This window comes from Pseudochaenichthys georgianus, unplaced genomic scaffold, assembly GCF_902827115.2.
Source record: "Pseudochaenichthys georgianus unplaced genomic scaffold, fPseGeo1.2 scaffold_1017_arrow_ctg1, whole genome shotgun sequence".
NCBI classification, from domain to species: Eukaryota; Metazoa; Chordata; class Actinopteri; order Perciformes; family Channichthyidae; genus Pseudochaenichthys; species Pseudochaenichthys georgianus.
The window spans coordinates 13,317-34,865 of NW_027261991.1; the positions used below are offsets into that span (position 1 = coordinate 13,317).

The 21,549-nt window shown below is 42.7% G+C and overlaps 1 protein-coding gene across 1 annotated transcript; it reads right to left on the reverse strand.

Moving 5' to 3' along the window:
• Positions 1 to 719: 719 nt before the first annotated feature.
• On the reverse strand, positions 720 to 13,300 carry LOC117440517 (galectin-3-like). The gene is made up of 7 exons (XM_034076752.2): positions 13,117 to 13,300; positions 7,954 to 7,975; positions 5,949 to 6,018; positions 4,350 to 4,672; positions 2,616 to 2,704; positions 2,335 to 2,503; positions 720 to 1,614 (listed from the first exon to the last, which is right to left on the reverse strand). The coding sequence occupies exons 2-7, from the start codon at positions 7,957 to 7,959 to the stop codon at positions 1,456 to 1,458; spliced, it is 816 nt and encodes a 271-aa protein (XP_033932643.1). The 5' UTR covers positions 7,960 to 7,975; positions 13,117 to 13,300; the 3' UTR covers positions 720 to 1,455.
• Positions 13,301 to 21,549: the final 8,249 nt, after the last annotated feature.

Below are 21,549 nucleotides of genomic sequence, written 5' to 3' on the forward strand. Positions count from 1 at the left end.
AGACACAAGTAACCAAAAGAGCTTTAAACCCACCACAAAAACCCAAACTAACCATCACACCTCAGAAATATACCATAAAGACTAGAGACACAAATGACCACAAAGACACAGAGAACAACCACACAGATTCAAAAATACCATGGAGAAAAAATAACAACTGTAAAGACACAATAGGAAAATACAACACCACAAAAAAGCAAAACAAACAGCCTACTGTGTGTCTTTCTCTCACGTAGCACATATCGTGGGGCAACATATGTGAGTGAACTGTTTAGTTTAAAAGCCACAGATTCCAATCTGACATTCTCATTACGCAACACACCTGAATGTACCACCCATTTGTCGGCTTTCTACGTGCATTGTAGTCTAGCAGGAAGGGCCCCCAGATTTCGAGATACCCCTACCCGAGGTAGAACAAAACACAACAATGATTTCTCTTATCTTTAGGGTCTCCCATTAATGAAATTGATTGTTGTCAATATTTATTTTGGGGGAAAAAATATTGTTTACTACCCCAATCCCTGAAAAAGAGCCGAATTAGACCGAATGTGGGAAAGGTGACCAAAAAGCCCATAACTTGAGAATGACCACTCTTTTCCTCTTCAGATTTGCTGAGGTATGAACCAGGTGGCTGGTTTTCACAAGGAAGAACAATGTGTCAATATCTTTGGATGTACATTGACGTTCATGCCTTTTAAGTAAATAATGGGTCCAACAACTTTGATAAATCAGTTTATTATTTTAACCGAACCAGGATCATCACCGAGTGTTCTTCTGTGACTTGGGCACTACGATGTTATAACACACACATAAACACAGCAATTCTATTTTAAATGCCTCTAAAGTTTATTTAGAATAAAAGATGCATTTTAATGTAGGTTTACTGTAGCAAATCCTGCTAAGAGAAGACTCACCATCAAAGTCTGACCCTTTTTGTAGTACTGATGATGTCAGCAGGGGTCAGGGTGACAGATACAAACAGACACAAACGCCAACAAATGTATGTTGAACACTTGATTTATATTGTCAATACTAATGTAAGGGTAACTAAGGGTAGTGGTGGTCTAATGGATAGTGAGGTGGGCTGAAGATCGGAAGGTTGTGAGTTCAAATCCCGCCAGGAACACCACCACTAGTAAGGCACTTGGCCCTTAGTTACTCCAGGGAGAAAGATAAAAGCGTCAGCTAAATGTAATGTAATTTGTAATGTATAGTGTTATACTGTAATACAAGAAACACTGAGAACCTTCTGTTGATGTTTCATGTTTAAAAGAACATTTGACCAATAACCATCAACATGTATATTTAAGATTTATTTTGGATTAACTGACAAGCTTCTGTAGATCTACTGAGGACCCCCAGTATAGCTCTGGTGGGTCCCCAGTATCGCTCTGGTGGGTCCCCAGTATCGCTCTGGTGGGTCCCCAGTAGATCTCTTGATCCGAGTTATCTGCTTCATGGCATGGTCTCCACGTTGACCTTGGATAGGGTGATGTCGCAGTAGATGTTGAGCTCATTGATGGATCTGAGGTCGCTGACCCGGTGATGATAAATCAGGACATGAGAGTTGTTGACGGCGACCTTAAACTCTTTGTTGGTGCACATGATCTTCATCTGCAAAGGAAAATCCACAAATTCATCATCAACCTGCTTTTTCACAGATATACCCTTAAACCCCACTTTACTGTGTATTTGGTCGTTGTATTTTGTACTCGGAGCTCTAATACTAAACATCAGTACCTAAAAGGAAGGCGTTTTTGGCCAATCTGGTAATTTCTGTCATAGTTAATGGCTGAAATTTACATTGCTAATGTAGGTGGTATCTTTGGAGGTAAGCACCTCATCTTCCTGGAAGAAGTACTCCCATTGGCGACTGTTTATCAGCCTATCAAAATAGAAAATCTAGAGGCTTGAAAACAACATTGTTTCTGACCCCAACCATGTCCTTAACATCCAATAGGAATTGTTGCCGTCAAATCTGAAATACAGGGTAGCATGATTTTAAATGTAAAGTAAATCCCAGTTCAAATGAACATTAAAAAGTATTGAAAATATTGTACTCCGTGATTGTAATGTTATGTTAAATGTCTGTTTTCTTGTTTTATCCATTTGTCCTTGTTGATATTGCAAATGGAGCTGCTGTTATGAAAGAAAAGTGTCCAACTTATTGTAACTATTGTAGTTGCAAGTAGCGATCTACTCCCAAAAATATCCCGGCAGCCGTAACCACACGAGTTTCATGAGGCGAAAAATGGTCGTACCCAACGTTTGTGAACGCTATTAAAAACAAGTACCAATACTAAAAATGTTGTTAGTATAAATTAAATATTGGACCTCGAATGGCTTCCCTTGTTGGAAGGGGAAGTTCTGCAGATCTCTCTCCTCTTTCCCCCAAGTCTTGTTGATAAAGCTGTTTCTGACGATCACCTTCTTGCCGTACTCATTGAAGCGAGGGTTGAAGTGGAAGGCCAGATCGGTGGGTGTTTTTAAATCAACTACGAACCTGGAAAACAACAGAGACCATCAACTCAAAAATCTTTAAACGTATTACAGTGTCATACAGTGAAGTCATGTATCCATCCATTCGTTGTTCATGTTAAAGAGTTGATACTGACTTATCAGCATTTGAGTTGATGGTTCCAGCGATGGTGATGAGCATTTTGTTATAAACTCCACTGGGCAGAGCCATGCTGTACGGAACCGCCTGTAAACAGGAAACAGATTTAATTTCCATGAACAATGGATTATCCATCCATCAACTATTCAGTCATCCAACAATCCCCACAAATTCATCAATAACAATCCATGGGTTCATTGATTTAACCATCCATCCATCATTTATTCCTCCGACAATCCATCAAAATTAATCTGATAACCATCCATTATCCTTTCACCCATCCAACAACAGTCCATCTATCCATCCTATCCTGTCTGTCCATCAGTTCACCAAACCATCCAACAATCCCTCCAATGTACCCATCCATCCTAGTCCATCCATTCATCCAAGTAATCGGTAAACGATTCGTCCATCCAATAATCCCCCCCAATTATCCATCTATCCATCAATACTTCATCCAACTGTCCATGTATCCATCAAACATTCAGTAAAATGCATCCATCCATCCATCCAATAATCTCTCCAATTTACGGATCCATCAATTTTACATCCAGCCAACCATCCAACAACAACCCACCCAAATATTCGGACATCAATCCATCCGTCCAATCATCCCCCCAGTTATCCATCCTTCATCTATACGTCCATTCATCCATCAAACAACGATCCATTGAACAACAATCCACCCAATCATTTGACAATCATCCATCAATAAAAAAATTCCTTCCAATTCATCCATCCATTAGCCGCGTTCACACTGCGGTACTTTTCCCACAAAGGTTCATGCGAACTTAGTTCATGATCGCGTTCACACCAAAAAGAGCCGGTACTAAAAGTAGTTCATGCGAACCTTTTTACCCGCTCGAAAGTCCCTGCTAGCGGCTCTTTTTTGAGAAAAGAGCTATATTCCTGATTGGCTGGGCGAATTGCAAACCACGCCCCGTAAAACTCCCAAAAAGTTTTGTGAAGCCGCCATTTTATTATCCTCGCATTAGCATTATTAGCATTAGCATTAGCCCAGCGCAGAAACGCAGAGAGACTAACTTATGGCAACACAAAATAAAACATGGGAGCGGTGGAGATGAGGAGGTGTCGGCGTTCTGGCGATTTACTCGGAAGGCTTCAGTAGAAGCTGCTGGGAGTCCCAGCAGCTTCTACTGAAGCCAGTCCCCAACTCCGGGGACTTCCGGCCGGGGACTCCGGGTGGCAGTATACGCCGTGAAGTGGTTTGCGGCCTGCCAGTAAATCCAAAGCAGAAGAAGAAGAAGTGACGTCAGCGGCTTCATTTGCCTAATCCTCCCCCAGGGATTTATTCTGGTGTGAACGCGATCTGAACTAAGTTCGCATGAACCTTTGTGGGAAAAGTACCGCAGTGTGAACGCGGCTATTGTTCATCCATCCATCTATCCAATAATCCCTCTAATTTAGCCATCCATCCAATAATCCCTCCAATTTACCCATCCATCCATCTTCCATCCAGCCAACCATCCAACAACAACAATCCATCCAAATATTCGGATATCCATCCATCCACCAAAGTAATCGGTAATCGATCCGTCCGTCCAATAATCCCCCCAGTTATCCATCCAATCCTTCATCAATACGTCCATTCATCCATCAAACACCGATTCATCGAACAACAATCCACCAAATCAAAAATTCCTTCCAATTCATCCATCCATCCATCCACTCCCCACAACTGTTCCATAATTAATCTCTTGTTCTGTCTCACCAGACTCTGTTGGGGGACATAGCCTGGTCCAGGTCCAGGTCCAGGTCCAGGTCCAGGAGACGGCCAGCCAGGTTGGCTTCCAGGTTGGGGTCCAGGCCAGGCACCTCCACCCCCAGGTTGACCTCCAGGTTGGGGTCCAGGCCAGGCACCTCCACCTGCAGCGGGACCTGCAGGCCAGGCACCTCCACCTGCAGCTGGTGCGGGACCTGCAGGCCAGGCACCTCCACCTGCAGCGGGAGCGGGACCTCCAGGCCAGGCACCTCCACCTGCAGCTGGTGCGGGACCTCCAGGCCAGGCACCTCCGGCTCCTCCTCCACCCGCAGCTGCAGGCCAGATGGGGTTGGGAGTAAGTTGACTTGAATGTGGTTTACACTGTTTTTAATTGCCGATTTCTCTGTTTTTATTAATCTGTTCTGTTGGATTTGATATTTGGATTTTGGCAACTCCTGGTGGTCGGATTAAAACTATTTATTACACGGCTAAATCGTATACTTCCGCTTGGTCACTTCAGAACATATGACACGTTGTTAATACCGTAGTACAGACCGCTGTCAAGGACTATATTGACCGTTGCTAAGGAGGATCAAGAAAGATAAAGGAAAAGAGGTTAAGGCAGACAGGAAGTGAACACTAACAGGAACACGGTAAGGGCTCTGCAGAGGTTAAGGACGTTTTAGTGGATCAGAAACTGTAAACAGATTTGGACAGTGCTGCCGTAAAGTTGTTGTTGTCGCAGTTCCAGCCGTCGGTGTGCAGTGGAACAGTTTTTATTTTCTTAGCTGAAGAAATACGATGATTTTTAACTCAATAACATCATTACAATTAATATTGGGAGTCGAGCCGATAGTTTGTTTAGTATTTGGCCGTGTAATAAGCGGGATAATGTGCAGCGACTTGGTCATTATGGGGAAAAGAACACCACTCGCTGCACATTATCTCTTACATCAATACACATTGATATACTAGAGACAGGGGTAATATTCTGGGGGAAAACTCCAGGATTAAAGTTGTAGGCGTACATTTACAAGAACAAAATGAGAACTTCTCAAGATTCTAAGTTTAAATGTTCAGTGAAATATTGTGTTTTCTGTAAAGGAATCATCAATCATATTAGACTTAGACATACTTTACAGTATTGTCATTTCAACAAGACACAAAGTGTACTATTAAAACGAAATGTTGTTGTACTGGCTTACAGGAACAGGACAATATAAAAACTTGCAAAAATTGTACATATAAATAAATAATAGTGATGTGGTCAATGCAAAAAGAGGAAGGAATTCAGTCTATGCAAGCGGAAGTAATTAGCATGATTCTGTGTCCCCAAGAATCTGAAATGTTGGACAAAGTGTTGGTACTGTTATGTAAATTAATCGAAAACTAATTTGCTGGTTGGATGCAAACTGTATTTCGTTGTACTCTGTGCGATGACAATAAAGTTGAATATAATCGAATCTATTGCGAATTCAATACCATTCAATAAAAGGACGATTAATGGCGCAGCCCTCAATCCCATAACACTGTTCCACACCGGGGCTTCAAACCATTAATGATATTGCAAAATAAGTATGTGTAGTGTAATGATGATGGCATTCTTACCTGGCCAGGAGGGATTGGTGGGCGGGTTGTTGCCCCCACCAGAGGGCCAACCACCGAGGGCGTCTTCCAGCTGCAGAGATAGAAAAAGGAAATCACGGGATGTCTATGTTTCAAACCGAACCCTATCATTATCCCAATTATTTTGCAGTTAAACATAGTAAAAACAACACACAGAACCATAAGATCCAGCTGTCTTTAACGAGCCGTATTTCCCATCACCAACAAACACATAAAAACAAATGTTTCAGAGCTGCACCTGAACGCAGCACAGTGTGTTTCAGTGTGTGTGTGCAGACTTCAGCGTGTGTGTGCCGACTTCAGGGTGTGTTGGTGACGGACTCATCAGGAATGTTCTGTATGTAGGTGTTGGTTTAAGAGATGAATGCCTGCCTATTTAAATTATTACCCCCTTAAACTCCAAACACACACACTAGGCAAACACAAGCTACAGTGCCTGTATTGTGTCAGTTCCATAGTATACAGTAGAACTATGATCTAAGCTAACTGAACAAGGTCATTGCCGTTAAAGCTAGGGTTGGTCAAAACATTTTTATATTTCTTGAAATTATCCTTAATAAATCAAATGCTCTGAAAAATAATTAGGTACATGTGGGTATCATTGTTGTAGGACTGTAAAAGAGTGGTACAGGAATGACTCCTAAAACCCAGAAATTAGTCAGCATTTTACCACTTCCTGTTCCTCGTCTTGAAGTCAATGTCTTTTTTAATGTGTTTTTGGTTGCCTGAAATAAAGTCTGTGATCAACACAAGCTAAATAAGTTTTTTACATTTTGTTCTACAATGTAAAATATGTCAGTTAATACCCACCGGTGAAAAAAGCAGCGGTTGCGAACATTAGCTGCCTTTAGCTTAGCAGTGGTGACGTGAAGTCATGTGACCGTGCTGTAGTTCCTTTATAAACCAACATTAGCCGCCTTTAGCTTAGTGGTGGTGACGTGAAGTCATGTGACCGTGCTGTAGTTCCTTTATAGCCCAACATTATCCACCTTTAGCTTAGCGGTGGTGACGTGACGTCATGTGACCGTGCTGTAGTTCCTTTATAGCCCAACATTAGCCACCTTTAGCTTAGCGGTGGTGACGTGAAGTCATGTGACCGTGCTGTAGTTCCTTTATAGCCCAACATTAGCCACCTTTAGCTTAGCGGTGGTGACGTGAAGTCATGTGACCGTGCTGCAGTTCCTTTATAAGCCAATATTAGCCGCCTTTAGCTTAGCGGTGGTGACGTGAAGTCATGTGACCGTGCTGTAGTTCCTTTATAGCCCAACATTAGTCACCTTTAGCTTAGCGGTGGTGACGTGAAGTCATGTTACCGTGCTGCAGTTCCTTTATAAGCCAATATTAGCCGCCTTTAGCTTAGCGGTGGTGACGTGAAGTCATGTGACCGTGCTGTAGTTCCTTTATAGCCCAACATTAGCCACCTTTAGCTTAGCGGTGGTGACGTGAAGTCATGTGACCATGCTGGAGTTCCTTTATAAGCCAACATTAGCCACCTTTAGCTTAGCGGTGGTGACGTGAAGTCATGGGACCGTGCTGTAGTTCCTTTTAAGTAATATAGGGCAAATTTCGAAATCCAATGGAAAAATCCCATTGGCTTTTTGTGGAGGGAGTCCTTGTGATGCTAACTTCAGTGCACTACTCTATTAGCCTCGACAGCTGAACCAACAATAGCAATGCTCATTGTTTAGACTCATAATAACAATTTAAGGGGAGTGACTGTCACAGAAGGCCTAAAGGGAAAAGTTAAAGGGCTAATTTCTGGCTAGGATTAGCAACAGTTTGACCTAATTTAAATCGGGTAATGATTTTCTACCCAGTGATATTAAACATTAACTTAATTTTGCAATACAACCTGCCCTTTCTTTACTTTAGGGATGTAATGTGCTTTATTTTTGTCTGGTTTAGACATCTAAATGAACACATGCTACACAGCGGTAAACATTAAATCACATTTAGGATTCAGGTGAGGGGTGAAACTCAGACTTACATTCATGTTGCTCGGCTGTAATCTGAAACACAAAGAAACGTTGAAAATGACAGGAAAAGAAAACAATGTCTGAGGGTGTGGTGGGCGAGTCCCAACATGGAGAATAGAAACCTGAAACTCTTCTTCATCTTCCTCCTCTTCCTCCTACCGTGTGAAGGAGTTTAAGAAACTACATATTCCTAACATGTCAAATATAAGCTCTTTAATGAGTTCTGCTTTATTTGTAACACAACCTTTGCACTTAAAATTGCTGTATTTTCTGAAATTATTTGCAATTTCACAGACACTCGTGTGGTAATTCTTCTTTGTAAAACTAGTGTTTTAATTATTTAACTGCTGCATAACTAATCTGACTTGAATCATTTCAATAAATAATAATACAAATTATAATAACGTAAGCTTAAAAAAATAAAAACATAATAACTATAAGTAAATAAATAAACATTAAATTATAAATTATACATAATCCTCAATAATAATAAAAATAATAACAGATAATAGCTCAAAATTAACTGCACCTCAACAAACTAAAATCCTGCTTTGTAATAATAATTTAATAAACTTATTTATCAATGATATAATATAATATAGCATAACAGTCACAGGGGATGATTATTTTTACTGATTAGTCTGCAAAGACTAAAAGGACTCTTTAAAGTAGAGACACTACATACTGATATACACCTGAACATCAGCAGGAGAGGACTCTTTAAAGTAGAGACACTACATACTGATATACACCTGAACATCAGCAGGAGAGGACTCTTTAAAGTAGAGACACTACGTACTGATATACACCTGAACATCAGCAGGAGAGGACTCTTTAAAGTAGAGACACTACGTACTGATATACACCTGAACATCAGCAGGAGAGGACTCTTTAAAGTAGAGACACTACACACTGATATACACCTGACATCAGCAGGAGAGGACTCTTTAAAGTAGAGACACTACATACTGATATACACCTGAACATCAGCAGGGGAGGACTCTTTAAAGTAGAGACACTACATACTGATATACACCTGAACATCAGCAGGAGAGGACTCTTTAAAGTAGAGACACTATTGATATACACCTGAACATCAGCAGGAGAGGACTCTTTAAAGTAGAGACACTACATACTGATATACACCTGAACATCAGCAGGAGAGGACTCTTTAAAGTAGAGACACTACATACTGATATACACCTGAACATCAGCAGGAGAGGACTCTTTAAAGTAGAGACACTACATACTGATATACACCTGAACATCAGCAGGGGAGGACTCTTTAAAGTAGAGACACTACATACTGATATACACCTGAACATCAGCAGGAGAGGACTCTTTAAAGTAGAGACACTACATACTGATATACACCTGAACATCAGCAGGAGAGGACTCTTTAAAGTAGAGACACTACATACTGATATACACCTGAACATCAGCAGGAGAGGACTCTTTAAAGTAGGGACACTACATACTGATATACACCTGAACATCAGCAGGAGAGGACTCTTTAAAGTAGAGACACTACGTACTGATATACACCTGAACATCAGCAGGAGAGGACTCTTTAAAGTAGAGACACTACACACTGATATACACCTGAACATCAGCAGGGGAGGACTCTTTAAAGTAGAGACACTACATACTGATATACACCTGAACATCAGCAGGAGAGGACTCTTTAAAGTAGAGACACTATTGATATACACCTGAACATCAGCAGGAGAGGACTCTTTAAAGTAGAGACACTACATACTGATATACACCTGAACATCAGCAGGAGAGGACTCTTTAAAGTAGAGACACTACATACTGATATACACCTGAACATCAGCAGGAGAGGACTCTTTAAAGTAGAGACACTACATACTGATATACACCTGAACATCAGCAGGAGAGGACTCTTTAAAGTAGAGACACTATTGATATACACCTGAACATCAGCAGGAGAGGACTCTTTAAAGTAGAGACACTACATACTGATATACACCTGAACATCAGCAGGAGAGGACTCTTTAAAGTAGAGACACTACATACTGATATACACCTGAACATCAGCAGGAGAGGACTCTTTAAAGTAGAGACACTACATACTGATATACACCTGAACATCAGCAGGAGAGGACTCTTTAAAGTAGGGACACTACATACTGATATACACCTGAACATCAGCAGGAGAGGACTCTTTAAAGTAGAGACACTACGTACTGATATACACCTGAACATCAGCAGGAGAGGACTCTTTAAAGTAGAGACACTACACACTGATATACACCTGAACATCAGCAGGGGAGGACTCTTTAAAGTAGAGACACTACATACTGATATACACCTGAACATCAGCAGGAGAGGACTCTTTAAAGTAGAGACACTATTGATATACACCTGAACATCAGCAGGAGAGGACTCTTTAAAGTAGAGACACTACATACTGATATACACCTGAACATCAGCAGGAGAGGACTCTTTAAAGTAGAGACACTACATACTGATATACACCTGAACATCAGCAGGAGAGGACTCTTTAAAGTAGAGACACTATTGATATACACCTGAACATCAGCAGGAGAGGACTCTTTAAAGTAGAGACACTACATACTGATATACACCTGAACATCAGCAGGAGAGGACTCTTTAAAGTAGAGACACTACATACTGATATACACCTGAACATCAGCAGGAGAGGACTCTTTAAAGTAGAGACACTACATACTGATATACACCTGAACATCAGCAGGAGAGGACTCTTTAAAGTAGAGACACTATTGATATACACCTGAACATCAGCAGGAGAGGACTCTTTAAAGTAGAGACACTACATACTGATATACACCTGAACATCAGCAGGAGAGGACTCTTTAAAGTAGAGACACTACATACTGATATACACCTGAACATCAGCAGGAGAGGACTCTTTAAAGTAGAGACACTACATACTGATATACACCTGAACATCAGCAGGAGAGGACTCTTTAAAGTAGGGACACTACATACTGATATACACCTGAACATCAGCAGGAGAGGACTCTTTAAAGTAGAGACACTACATACTGATATACACCTGAACATCAGCAGGAGAGGACTCTTTAAAGTAGAGACACTACACACTGATATACACCTGAACATCAGCAGGGGAGGACTCTTTAAAGTAGAGACACTACATACTGATATACACCTGAACATCAGCAGGAGAGGACTCTTTAAAGTAGAGACACTATTGATATACACCTGAACATCAGCAGGAGAGGACTCTTTAAAGTAGAGACACTACATACTGATATACACCTGAACATCAGCAGGAGAGGACTCTTAAAGTAGAGACACTACATACTGATATACACCTGAACATCAGCAGGAGAGGACTCTTTAAAGTAGAGACACTACATACTGATATACACCTGAACATCAGCAGGAGAGGACTCTTTAAAGTAGAGACACTATTGATATACACCTGAACATCAGCAGGAGAGGACTCTTTAAAGTAGAGACACTACATACTGATATACACCTGAACATCAGCAGGAGAGGACTCTTTAAAGTAGAGACACTACACACTGATATACACCTGAACATCAGCAGGAGAGGACTCTTTAAAGTAGAGACACTACATACTGATATACACCTGAACATCAGCAGGAGAGGACTCTTTAAAGTAGGGACACTACATACTGATATACACCTGAACATCAGCAGGAGAGGACTCTTTAAAGTAGAGACACTACATACTGATATACACCTGAACATCAGCAGGAGAGGACTCTTTAAAGTAGAGACACTACACACTGATATACACCTGAACATCAGCAGGGGAGGACTCTTTAAAGTAGAGACACTACATACTGATATACACCTGATCATCAGCAGGAGAGGACTCTTTAAAGTAGAGACACTATTGATATACACCTGAACATCAGCAGGAGAGGACTCTTTAAAGTAGAGACACTACATACTGATATACACCTGAACATCAGCAGGAGAGGACTCTTTAAAGTAGAGACACTACATACTGATATACACCTGAACATCAGCAGGAGAGGACTCTTTAAAGTAGAGACACTACATACTGATATACACCTGAACATCAGCAGGAGAGGACTCTTTAAAGTAGAGACACTACATACTGATATACACCTGAACATCAGCAGGAGAGGACTCTTTAAAGTAGAGACACTACATACTGATATACACCTGAACATCAGCAGGAGAGGACTCTTTAAAGTAGAGACACTACATACTGATATACACCTGAACATCAGCAGGAGAGGACTCTTCAGTGGGTTTTTTTGGCTACATACTTTTACTTGTCAAAGTGTTTCCACAGTATTAGTACTTTTAATTCAGTAAAGGATCTGAAGCTCTGGTTTCTTTGGAGGTGGACACACACACACACACACACACACACACACACACACACACACACGAGCTTTAGCAACAATTAGTCTGCAGCTTGTGTTGGACGTAAACTGATTGAAGGTCAGTTCTGCTTTGCTCGTTTGCTGCCAAAACGCACGACTGTTTGTACCTGGCGCGCACGCACGCACACACACACACACACACACACACACACACACACACGCACGCACGCACACACACACACACACACAGTTTGTTCCTCAAACAGTCAGCAGACTCTCTCATCAGTAGGCTAATTGTGTTTGCATTAACGGTATTTAATTTGCGGTACATTACTATGTCCATGTTGCTGCTACTTGTACACTAAACTGCAACATTGATATGCATCGCATCGCATCAATCAATATTATAAAAATCATGATATAATGAAAAGAAAAACAACCCGTAGAAAAACACAACAACTGAATATTTGGCTGAACACTGAAGTACATTTACTTTAGGTAGGCTACTTGAAGTACATTTTGCTGATAATACTCAAATACTTTTACTTCAAACTCAGCAAGTAAACAAGTGAAATATGATCTGTACATCACATGACCAACACAACAACACCATTTCTATCCACAGAAAACGTTTTTTCTTCTTCAGTGTTAAGGAAGATTTTGTTTTAGTTTTCACGAGAAGTATCAGGTTTCAGATTTACTTCCTGCTTCTTCTTAGTGGTTTTAAAACATCGTCAGAGGAAGATGAAGAAGAACAGACCTTTCAGAATAAAGTCTGAACACAAAGGGTGAATGAATACAAAGTATAAGACGTACCTGAGGCAGCTGCACACAGACTGACAGTGTGTGTGAAACACCGGGATAGTTTTTAAGTCCCGAGCCACACCCTGTCCTCACAGACCACACTCTCACAAACAGTGTGTGTGTGAGTGTGTGTGTGTGTGTGTGTTTGGGAATGTTGCCATGTCCATTTTTGTTTTGTTTTGTTCGATGCAGAACAGGTTTTTCTTTCTCCCCACCCACGGACACTTGAGGGCGAGATCATTGATAGACTATTTGGTCTGTTGTATAATATATATATTATGTGTTGCCATGGTAACTAACAAGTGTTTCCTAACAGGGAGGATTTTGTGTTCACCTTTTCATTTATTTGATGTTCTAGGAGTTTCAAACACACTCAACATCCACGAGGCTACGGTTGAATGGATCAGGTTTCACTCTGTAGTAAACCGTATATAATTAGATATGATATAATGAACACTCTCTGGGACACCCATGTTTGCTTGTGACACTTTATAATCATAGTTTTTAACTCTCATATATTCCTAATGATTTAAAGAAGCCCTTTTGTGCTTTAAGGGTTTTACCTTTCCTGTGGTGTGTTAAATAGGTTTTAGTGCATGTAAATGTAGTCTGCAAAGACTACAAGGACTCTTTAAAGTAGAGACACTACATACTGATATACACCTGAACATCATCAGGAGAGGACTCTTTAAAGTAGAGACACTACATACTGATATACACCTGAACATCAGCAGGAGAGGACTCTTTAAAGTAGAGACACTACATACTGATATACACCTGAACATCAGCAGGAGAGGACTCTTTAAAGTAGAGACACTACATACTGATATACACCTGAACATCAGCAGGAGAGGACTCTTTAAAGTAGAGACACTACATACTGATATACACCTGAACATCAGCAGGAGAGGACTCTTTAAAGTAGAGACACTACATACTGATATACACCTGAACATCAGCAGGAGAGGACTCTTTAAAGTAGAGACACTACGTACTGATATACACCTGAACATCAGCAGGAGAGGACTCTTTAAAGTAGAGACACTACATACTGATGTACACCTGAACACCAGCAGGAGAGGACTCTTTAAAGTAGAGACACTATTGATATACACCTGAACATCAGCAGGAGAGGACTCTTTAAAGTAGAGACACTACATACTGATGTACACCTGAACACCAGCAGGAGAGGACTCTTTAAAGTAGAGACACTACATACTGATATACACCTGAACATCAGCAGGAGAGGACTCTTTAAAGTAGAGACACTACGTACTGATATACACCTGAACACCAGCAGGAGAGGACTCTTTAAAGTAGAGACACTATTGATATACACCTGAACATCAGCAGGAGAGGACTCTTTAAAGTAGAGACACTACATACTGATGTACACCTGAACACCAGCAGGAGAGGACTCTTTAAAGTAGAGACACTATTGATATACACCTGAACATCAGCAGTAGAGGACTCTTTAAAGTAGAGACACTACATACTGATATACACCTGAACATCAGCAGGAGAGGACTCTTTAAAGTAGAGACACTACATACTGATATACACCTGAACATCAGCAGGAGAGGACTCTTTAAAGTAGAGACACTACATACTGATATACACCTGAACATCAGCAGGAGAGGACTCTTTAAAGTAGAGACACTACATACTGATATACACCTGAACATCAGCAGGAGAGGACTCTTTAAAGTAGAGACACTACATACTGATATACACCTGAACATCAGCAGGAGAGGACTCTTTAAAGTAGAGACACTACATACTGATATACACCTGAACATCAGCAGGAGAGGACTCTTTAAAGTAGAGACACTACATACTGATATACACCTGAACATCAGCAGGAGAGGACTCTTTAAAGTAGAGTATTAATAACAATAATCACAAAACTTTTTGTAACGACGTATCTAACTTTTTTATGTATCATCGTACTTCATTTAATAAATGTATACAAATATAACCACATAACACGTACAAAATATGATACATTGGCCATATTATGTGAGCATTCAAAAGTGAACAAAACTAAGTTTGAATAACTTACCCTGGGAACTGTATCAAATTTAGAATTCTTAATGATCAGTATCACCTCTGACTGCGTGATACACACACACACACACACACACACACACACACACACACACACACACACACACACACACACACACACACACACACACACACACACACACACACAGAAAGTCTTCCAGTAAAATAGGAATCCTTTTCATACAGTCAGCCGGTGACTCATGGTCATTCATCCCTGTGGTTTGTGTGACTGTGTGTGTGTGTGTGTGTGTGTGTGTGTGTGTGTGTGTGTGTGTGTGTGTGTGTGTGTGTGTGTGTGTGTGTGTGTGTGTGTGTGTGTGTGTGTGTGTGTGTTGTCTGGTTCATGGTTACTGAAATGAAGATGACTGAGCGTTCTGCCCCCTATTGACAATTTAAAATCTAAATCCTTCGTTTAACACAGTTACAGTATAAAAAAGGATATCAAATATAAACTGATAAATACTGAAAAAAGTTTAGTAAGAGTTATAAAATATAAGTATACTAGTGATGCTAATACTTTTGTACTTTTACTTGAGTAACATTTTGAATGCAGGACTTTTACTGTAACAGTCGCAGAAGTACCAGAGTATTCCTACACTCTGGTACTTCTACTTCTACTCAAGTACAAGATCTCTCTCTACCAACAACTAAACTGTAAATATTGTGCGCATAACTTTTAATCTTTGCTTCCCTGTATGGTCCAGCAGGGGGAGGCAAAGCCACTACAGGCTCTCAGTGCAGAGCTGCAGACAGACAGCAGGGGGCAGCAGTGCCACTACAGGCTCTCAGTGCAGAGCTGCAGACAGACAGCAGGGGGCAGCAGTGCCACTACAGGCTCTCAGTGCAGAGCTGCAGACAGACAGCAGGGGGCAGCAGAGCCACTAAAGGCTCTCAGAGTGCAGAGCTGCAGACAGACAGCAGGGGGCAGCAGTGCCACTACAGGCTCTCACAGTGCAGAGCTGCAGACAGACAGCAGGGGGCAGCAGTGCCACTACAGGCTCTCAGTGCAGAGCTGCAGACAGACAGCAGGGGGCAGCAGTGCCACTACAGGCTCTCAGAGTGCAGAGCTGCAGACAGACAGCAGGGGGCAGCAGAGCCACTACAGGCTCTCAGAGTGCAGAGCTGCAGACAGACAGCAGGGGGCAGCAGAGCCACTACAGGCTCTCAGTGCAGAGCTGCAGACAGACAGCAGGGGGCAACAATGCCACTACAGGCTCTCAGTGCAGAGCTGCAGACAGACAGCAGGGGGCAACAGTGCCACTACAGGCTCTCAGAGTGCAGAGCTGCAGACAGACAGCAGGGGGCAGCAGAGCCACTACAGGCTCTCAGTGCAGAGCTGCAGACAGACAGCAGGGGGCAACAGTGCCACTACAGGCTCTCAGAGTGCAGAGCTGCAGACAGACAGCAGGGGGCAGCAGAGCCACTACAGGCTCTCAGTGCAGAGCTGCAGACAGACAGCAGGGGGCAGCAGTGCCACTACAGGCTCTCACAGTGCAGAGCTGCAGACAGACAGCAGGGGGCAACAGAGCCACTACAGGCTGTCAGTGCAGAGCTGCAGACAGATAGCAGGGGGCAACAGAGCCACTACAGGCTCTCAGTGTAGAGCTGCAGACAGACAGCAGGGGGCAGCAGTGCCACTACAGGCTCTCAGTGCAGAGCTGCAGACAGACAGCAGGGGGCAGCAGAGCCACTACAGGCTCTCACAGTGCAGAGCTGCAGACACACAACAGGGGGCGCTGTGGAGCTGCGGACAAATATCACACTTCCGGTTCTGGTTTTCACATTAAGAAACCAAATTGAGGTTTAATGTTAAAGCAGCTGACTCAACAAACCAAATCCAGCCAGGAAATTTGTCTGTGAAATAATCTGATCAGAGGTAAGATTTAACTCTTTAGTTCCTCCAATGTTACATATCCGTATGTGTAATACATTTTATATATGTATGAAGTGTAATTATATATATATCGCCACATTATGTTTCCATTTAGAGGAGTTCAAACCAGTCATTTAATAATTAGCTGATTTAAAGATATTAATAATCTTTATTGATATACAAGAGAGAAACTTGTTTAAAGAAATACAAAAAAATAAGTAAGACAAATATTTTAAATATATCATACTGACAGAATGAGTTGGTAATGAATTAAAGGTATTTGTATTTTATGTTTAGCGTATTTATTAGGTATATATATTCGTTGGCTTCTGTAGACTGCAATTGGTGTGTTTGAATGCTTAAAACAGGACCTCTCAGAGTCTGATCCTTCTGCAGTCTGAGCTCAAAGAAGAGTGTGTGTGTGTGTGTGTGTGTGTGTGTGTGTGTGTGTGTGTGTGTGTGTGTGTGTGTGTGTGTGTGTGTGTGTGTGTGTGTGTGTGTGTGTGTGACAGTATGAACAGTATATACTTTAGCCGCCTGCAGACTGGGATAATCCGAGTTGAGCTGCTGACCTCGACACAAAAAAAGTTCAACAAGAGAGCAGAGACCCAAACAGACGACAGTAAGAGGGGGGGCTGCTCTGTGTGTGTGTGTGTGTGTGTGTGTGTGTGTGTGTGTGTGTGTGTGTGTGTGTGTGTGTGTGTGTGTGTGTGTGTGTGTGTGTGTGTGTGTGTGTGTGTGTGTGTGTGTGTGTGTGTGTGTGTGTGTGTTGAAGTAATGTAGGTTAGAGGGTTGTGGTTTAAATGTTCCAATATCCTTCTAGTTGTGACCCTGAAGTTAGCATAAGGGCTCCCTCAACAAAAAGACATGGGATTTTGGATTAATTTAAAAAATGAAAATCTGTGTCAAACAAACGTTTATGATCCTACACGTTTAATTCAGCAGGATAATCTCCACATATTAACACCACTTTATGATTTGTATAGTAAAAAGCTAATGTTGTGCTATAAAAGAACTACAGCACGGTCACATAATAATAATAATAATAACTGAGATTTCTATAGCGCCTTTCAAGGGACCCAAGGTCGCTTTACAGGAATTGGGGCGAGCACACACAAAACAAAACAAAACAAAGGTCAGACAGACAAAACAACAGATCGATTTAAGGGCCGAAAGCCTTGATGAACAGATGGGACTTGAGGGCCCTTTTGAAGGCGTCCAGTGTGGGGATGTTGCGAATCTCCGCAGGGAGAGCGTTCCAGAGGGTGGGGGCTGCCACACTGAAGGCTCTGTCCCCGAAGGTTCTCAGTTTGGTGCGGGGGGTGGTGAGCAGGCCAGAGTCTGAAGACCGCAGGTTCCGGGGTGGGGCATGTGGATGGAGGGTGTCCGATAGGTACTGGGGGGCAAGGGCATGGAGGGACTTGTAGGTCAGGAAGAGGACTTTATAGTTTATGCGGAACTTGACCGGCAGCCAGTGGAGGTGGATGAGGGTGGGAGTGATGTGCTGCCACGGCTTTGTGTGCGTGAGGACCCGAGCTGCACAGTTTTGGACATACTGTCCAGGGTTTTGTTGGGAACCCCGAACAGGACACCATTGCAGTAGTCCAAGCGGGTGGTGACAAATGCATGCACCAGGGTCTCGGCAACCGACTCCGAGAGTGGCGGTCGGAGTCTGGCAATGTTCCTTAGGTGGTAAAAGGCCGATTTGGTCACTGATTTGACATGGGAATGGTAGGAAAGGGTGGAGTCGAGGATCACACCCAGGTTGCGGGCTTCAGGAGATGGGGAGATGGAGCAGCCGTCGACCTCAAGGACGAAGTCACCAACCTTCTGGAGCAGGGCCTTGGGTGCCACAACCATGAGCTCTGTTTTACCGCTGTTCAGCTTCAGATAGTTTGAAGACATCCATGTCTTGATGTCATGCAGGCAGTTGATGAGAGACTGAGGGGGGAGCTGGGAGGATGGAGTGGTGCTGAGATAAAGTTGGGTATCATCAGCGTAGCAGTGGAAGTTGAGTCCATGATGTCGGATGATCTGGCCGAGGGGGAGCATGTAAATGGTGAACAGGAGGGGGCCAAGTACAGAGCCCTGGGGTACACCGTGGTGGACTGGGGCCGGGGGTGAGTTTGAGCCACTGATGGAGACAAACTGTTTCCTGTTGTGGAGGTAGGATGTCAACCAGGACAGCGCTGTGCCAGTGACACCCAGGAGGTCTGAGAGGCGGGTGAGGAGGATGTTGTGAGAGATGGTGTCAAACGCTGCAGAGAGGTCCAGAAGGATGAGGATGCTGAGGCGGCCAGAGTCGGCAGCAATGAGGAGGTCGTTGGTGATCTTGATGACTTCACGTCATCACTGCTAAGCTAAAGGCGGCTAATGTTGGGTTATAAAGGAACTACAGCACGGTCACCTGACTTCACGTCACCACCGCTAAGCTAAAGGAGGCTAATGTTGGGTTATAAAGGAAATACAGCACGGTCACATGACTTCACGTCACCACCGCTAAGCTAAAGGTGGCTAATGTTGGGCTATAAAGGAACTACAGCACGGTCACATGACTTCACGTCACCACCGCTAAGCTAAAGGTGGCTAATGTTGGGCTATAAAGGAACTACAGCACGGTCACATGACTTCACGTCACCACCGCTAAGCTAAAGGAGGCTAATGTTGGGCTATAAAGGAACTACAGCACGGTCACATGACTTCACGTCACCACTGCTAAGCTAAAGGTGGCTAATGTTGGGCTATAAAGGAACTACAGCACGGTCACATGACTTCACGTCACCACCGCTAAGCTAAAGGAGGCTAATGTTGGGCTATAAAGGAACTACAGCACGGTCACATGACTTCACATCACCACCGCTAAGCTAAAGGCGGCTAATGTTGGGCTATAAAGGAACTACAGCACGGTCACATGACTTCACGTCACCACCGCTAAGCTAAAGGTGGCTAATGTTGGGCTATAAAGGAACTACAGCACGGTCACATGACTTCACGTCACCACCGCTAAGCTAAAGGTGGCTAATGTTGGGCTATAAAGGAACTACAGCACGGTCACATGACTTCACGTCACCACCGCTAAGCTAAAGGCGGCTAATGTTGGACGTGATGCTTCTTAGTCGTCTCATTTAGACACTATATTTCCATATTGTTTTTTTTTTGTGTCTTTGTGGTTGAATTACATCTCTTTGTGGTGGTTAAGTGTGTTGATATTATTGAATGTGTTACGGTGTGTGAAGCAGGTAGGACCCAAATGCAGTTTAACGTAAAAATAATTCCTTTATTCCAAGGCTATGCTGACAAATACAGACCAGAACACTCACCGAGGACAAGCCAATACACAAGACAACCCGACAAAGAGAGACAGAAAACACACAACCTAAATACACCCAGGACTAATCACATAAACACGAGACAGGTGAGGAGGGAGGAGAAAACACATAGGTACCAGGTGAACACAATTGGGTAATCAGAGAGGGAAACCGACAGAAAGCAAACAGGCAGGAAACGGGGGTGAACACTTTACAAAATAAAATAGGAAACCCAAAGATAGAAAAGGACACAAAAAATACTAACACAGACAAATCCTAACAGAATGTCTCTATTTGATGGTTTTATTTGTGATTTTGGTGGTTTTATGTCTCAGTGCGGTGGTTTACTGTGTTGTTATTATTTAACGTCTCATTTTTGTGGTTGATTAACGTTTATAAGTGGCTGTTGCATTTTCTTTCTGGTGGTTTTATGACACATTGTAGTGGTTTTAAATCTCTTTGCGGTTGTTTAAGTGTCCTTGTGGTTTCATTTGCCCAATAAGACATGTAAAGAGTCACTTCAAAAAGAGACTCTGCACTGAGGGGCCCCTGACCCCCTTGCCCCCTGGGTTTCAGCCCAGTTGGCCCATTCAGTAATCCCTCCATGGTCACATGTCTGCATTACAGGCATCACCAGCGGAAAGACAAACCAACAACCCGTGGAGATCAGTATCATCATCACAGCGAGCTGTTCGCACACGCTCAGTGAGAGTCTGACGAGAGCAGAGATCAGCCGCAGATAATATTCTGTCTTTCTTCCAAAACAAAGAGAAGCTGAGCGAACAAGACACAGATCTTATCGTCTGATCTGAGATCTGCAGTTCGATCTGATTCTGAGGAATGTTTATCCTGTCAGAGCTGAACCAACAAACCTCTGCTTCTTCACAACTGTCTAAATTAAATCACCAGGAGTATAAAGCTAACGTAAGGCTACAAAGGAGCTACAGCACGGTCACATGACTTCACTTCACCACCGCTAAGCTAAAGGAGGCTAATGTTGGGCTATAAAGGAACTACAGCACGGTCACATGACTTCACTTCACCACCGCTAAGCTAAAGGTGGCTAATGTTGGGCTATAAAGGAACCACAGCACGGTCACATGACTTCACTTCACCACCGCTAAGCTAAAGGTGGCTAATGTTGGGCTATAAAGGAACTACAGCACGGTCACATGATTCCAAGTCACCACCGCTAAG

Bases quoted from the DNA above. Each gene is read 5' to 3' on its own strand.
- LOC117440517 (XM_034076752.2), bottom strand. The intron at 2,705-4,349 runs GTGAGACAGAAC...TCCTGTTTACAG, and splicing joins ATGTCCCCCAACAGAGTCTG to GCGGTTCCGTACAGCATGGC. The intron at 2,504-2,615 runs GTCAGTATCAAC...GTTGTTTTCCAG, and splicing joins ATCAACTCAAATGCTGATAA to GTTCGTAGTTGATTTAAAAA.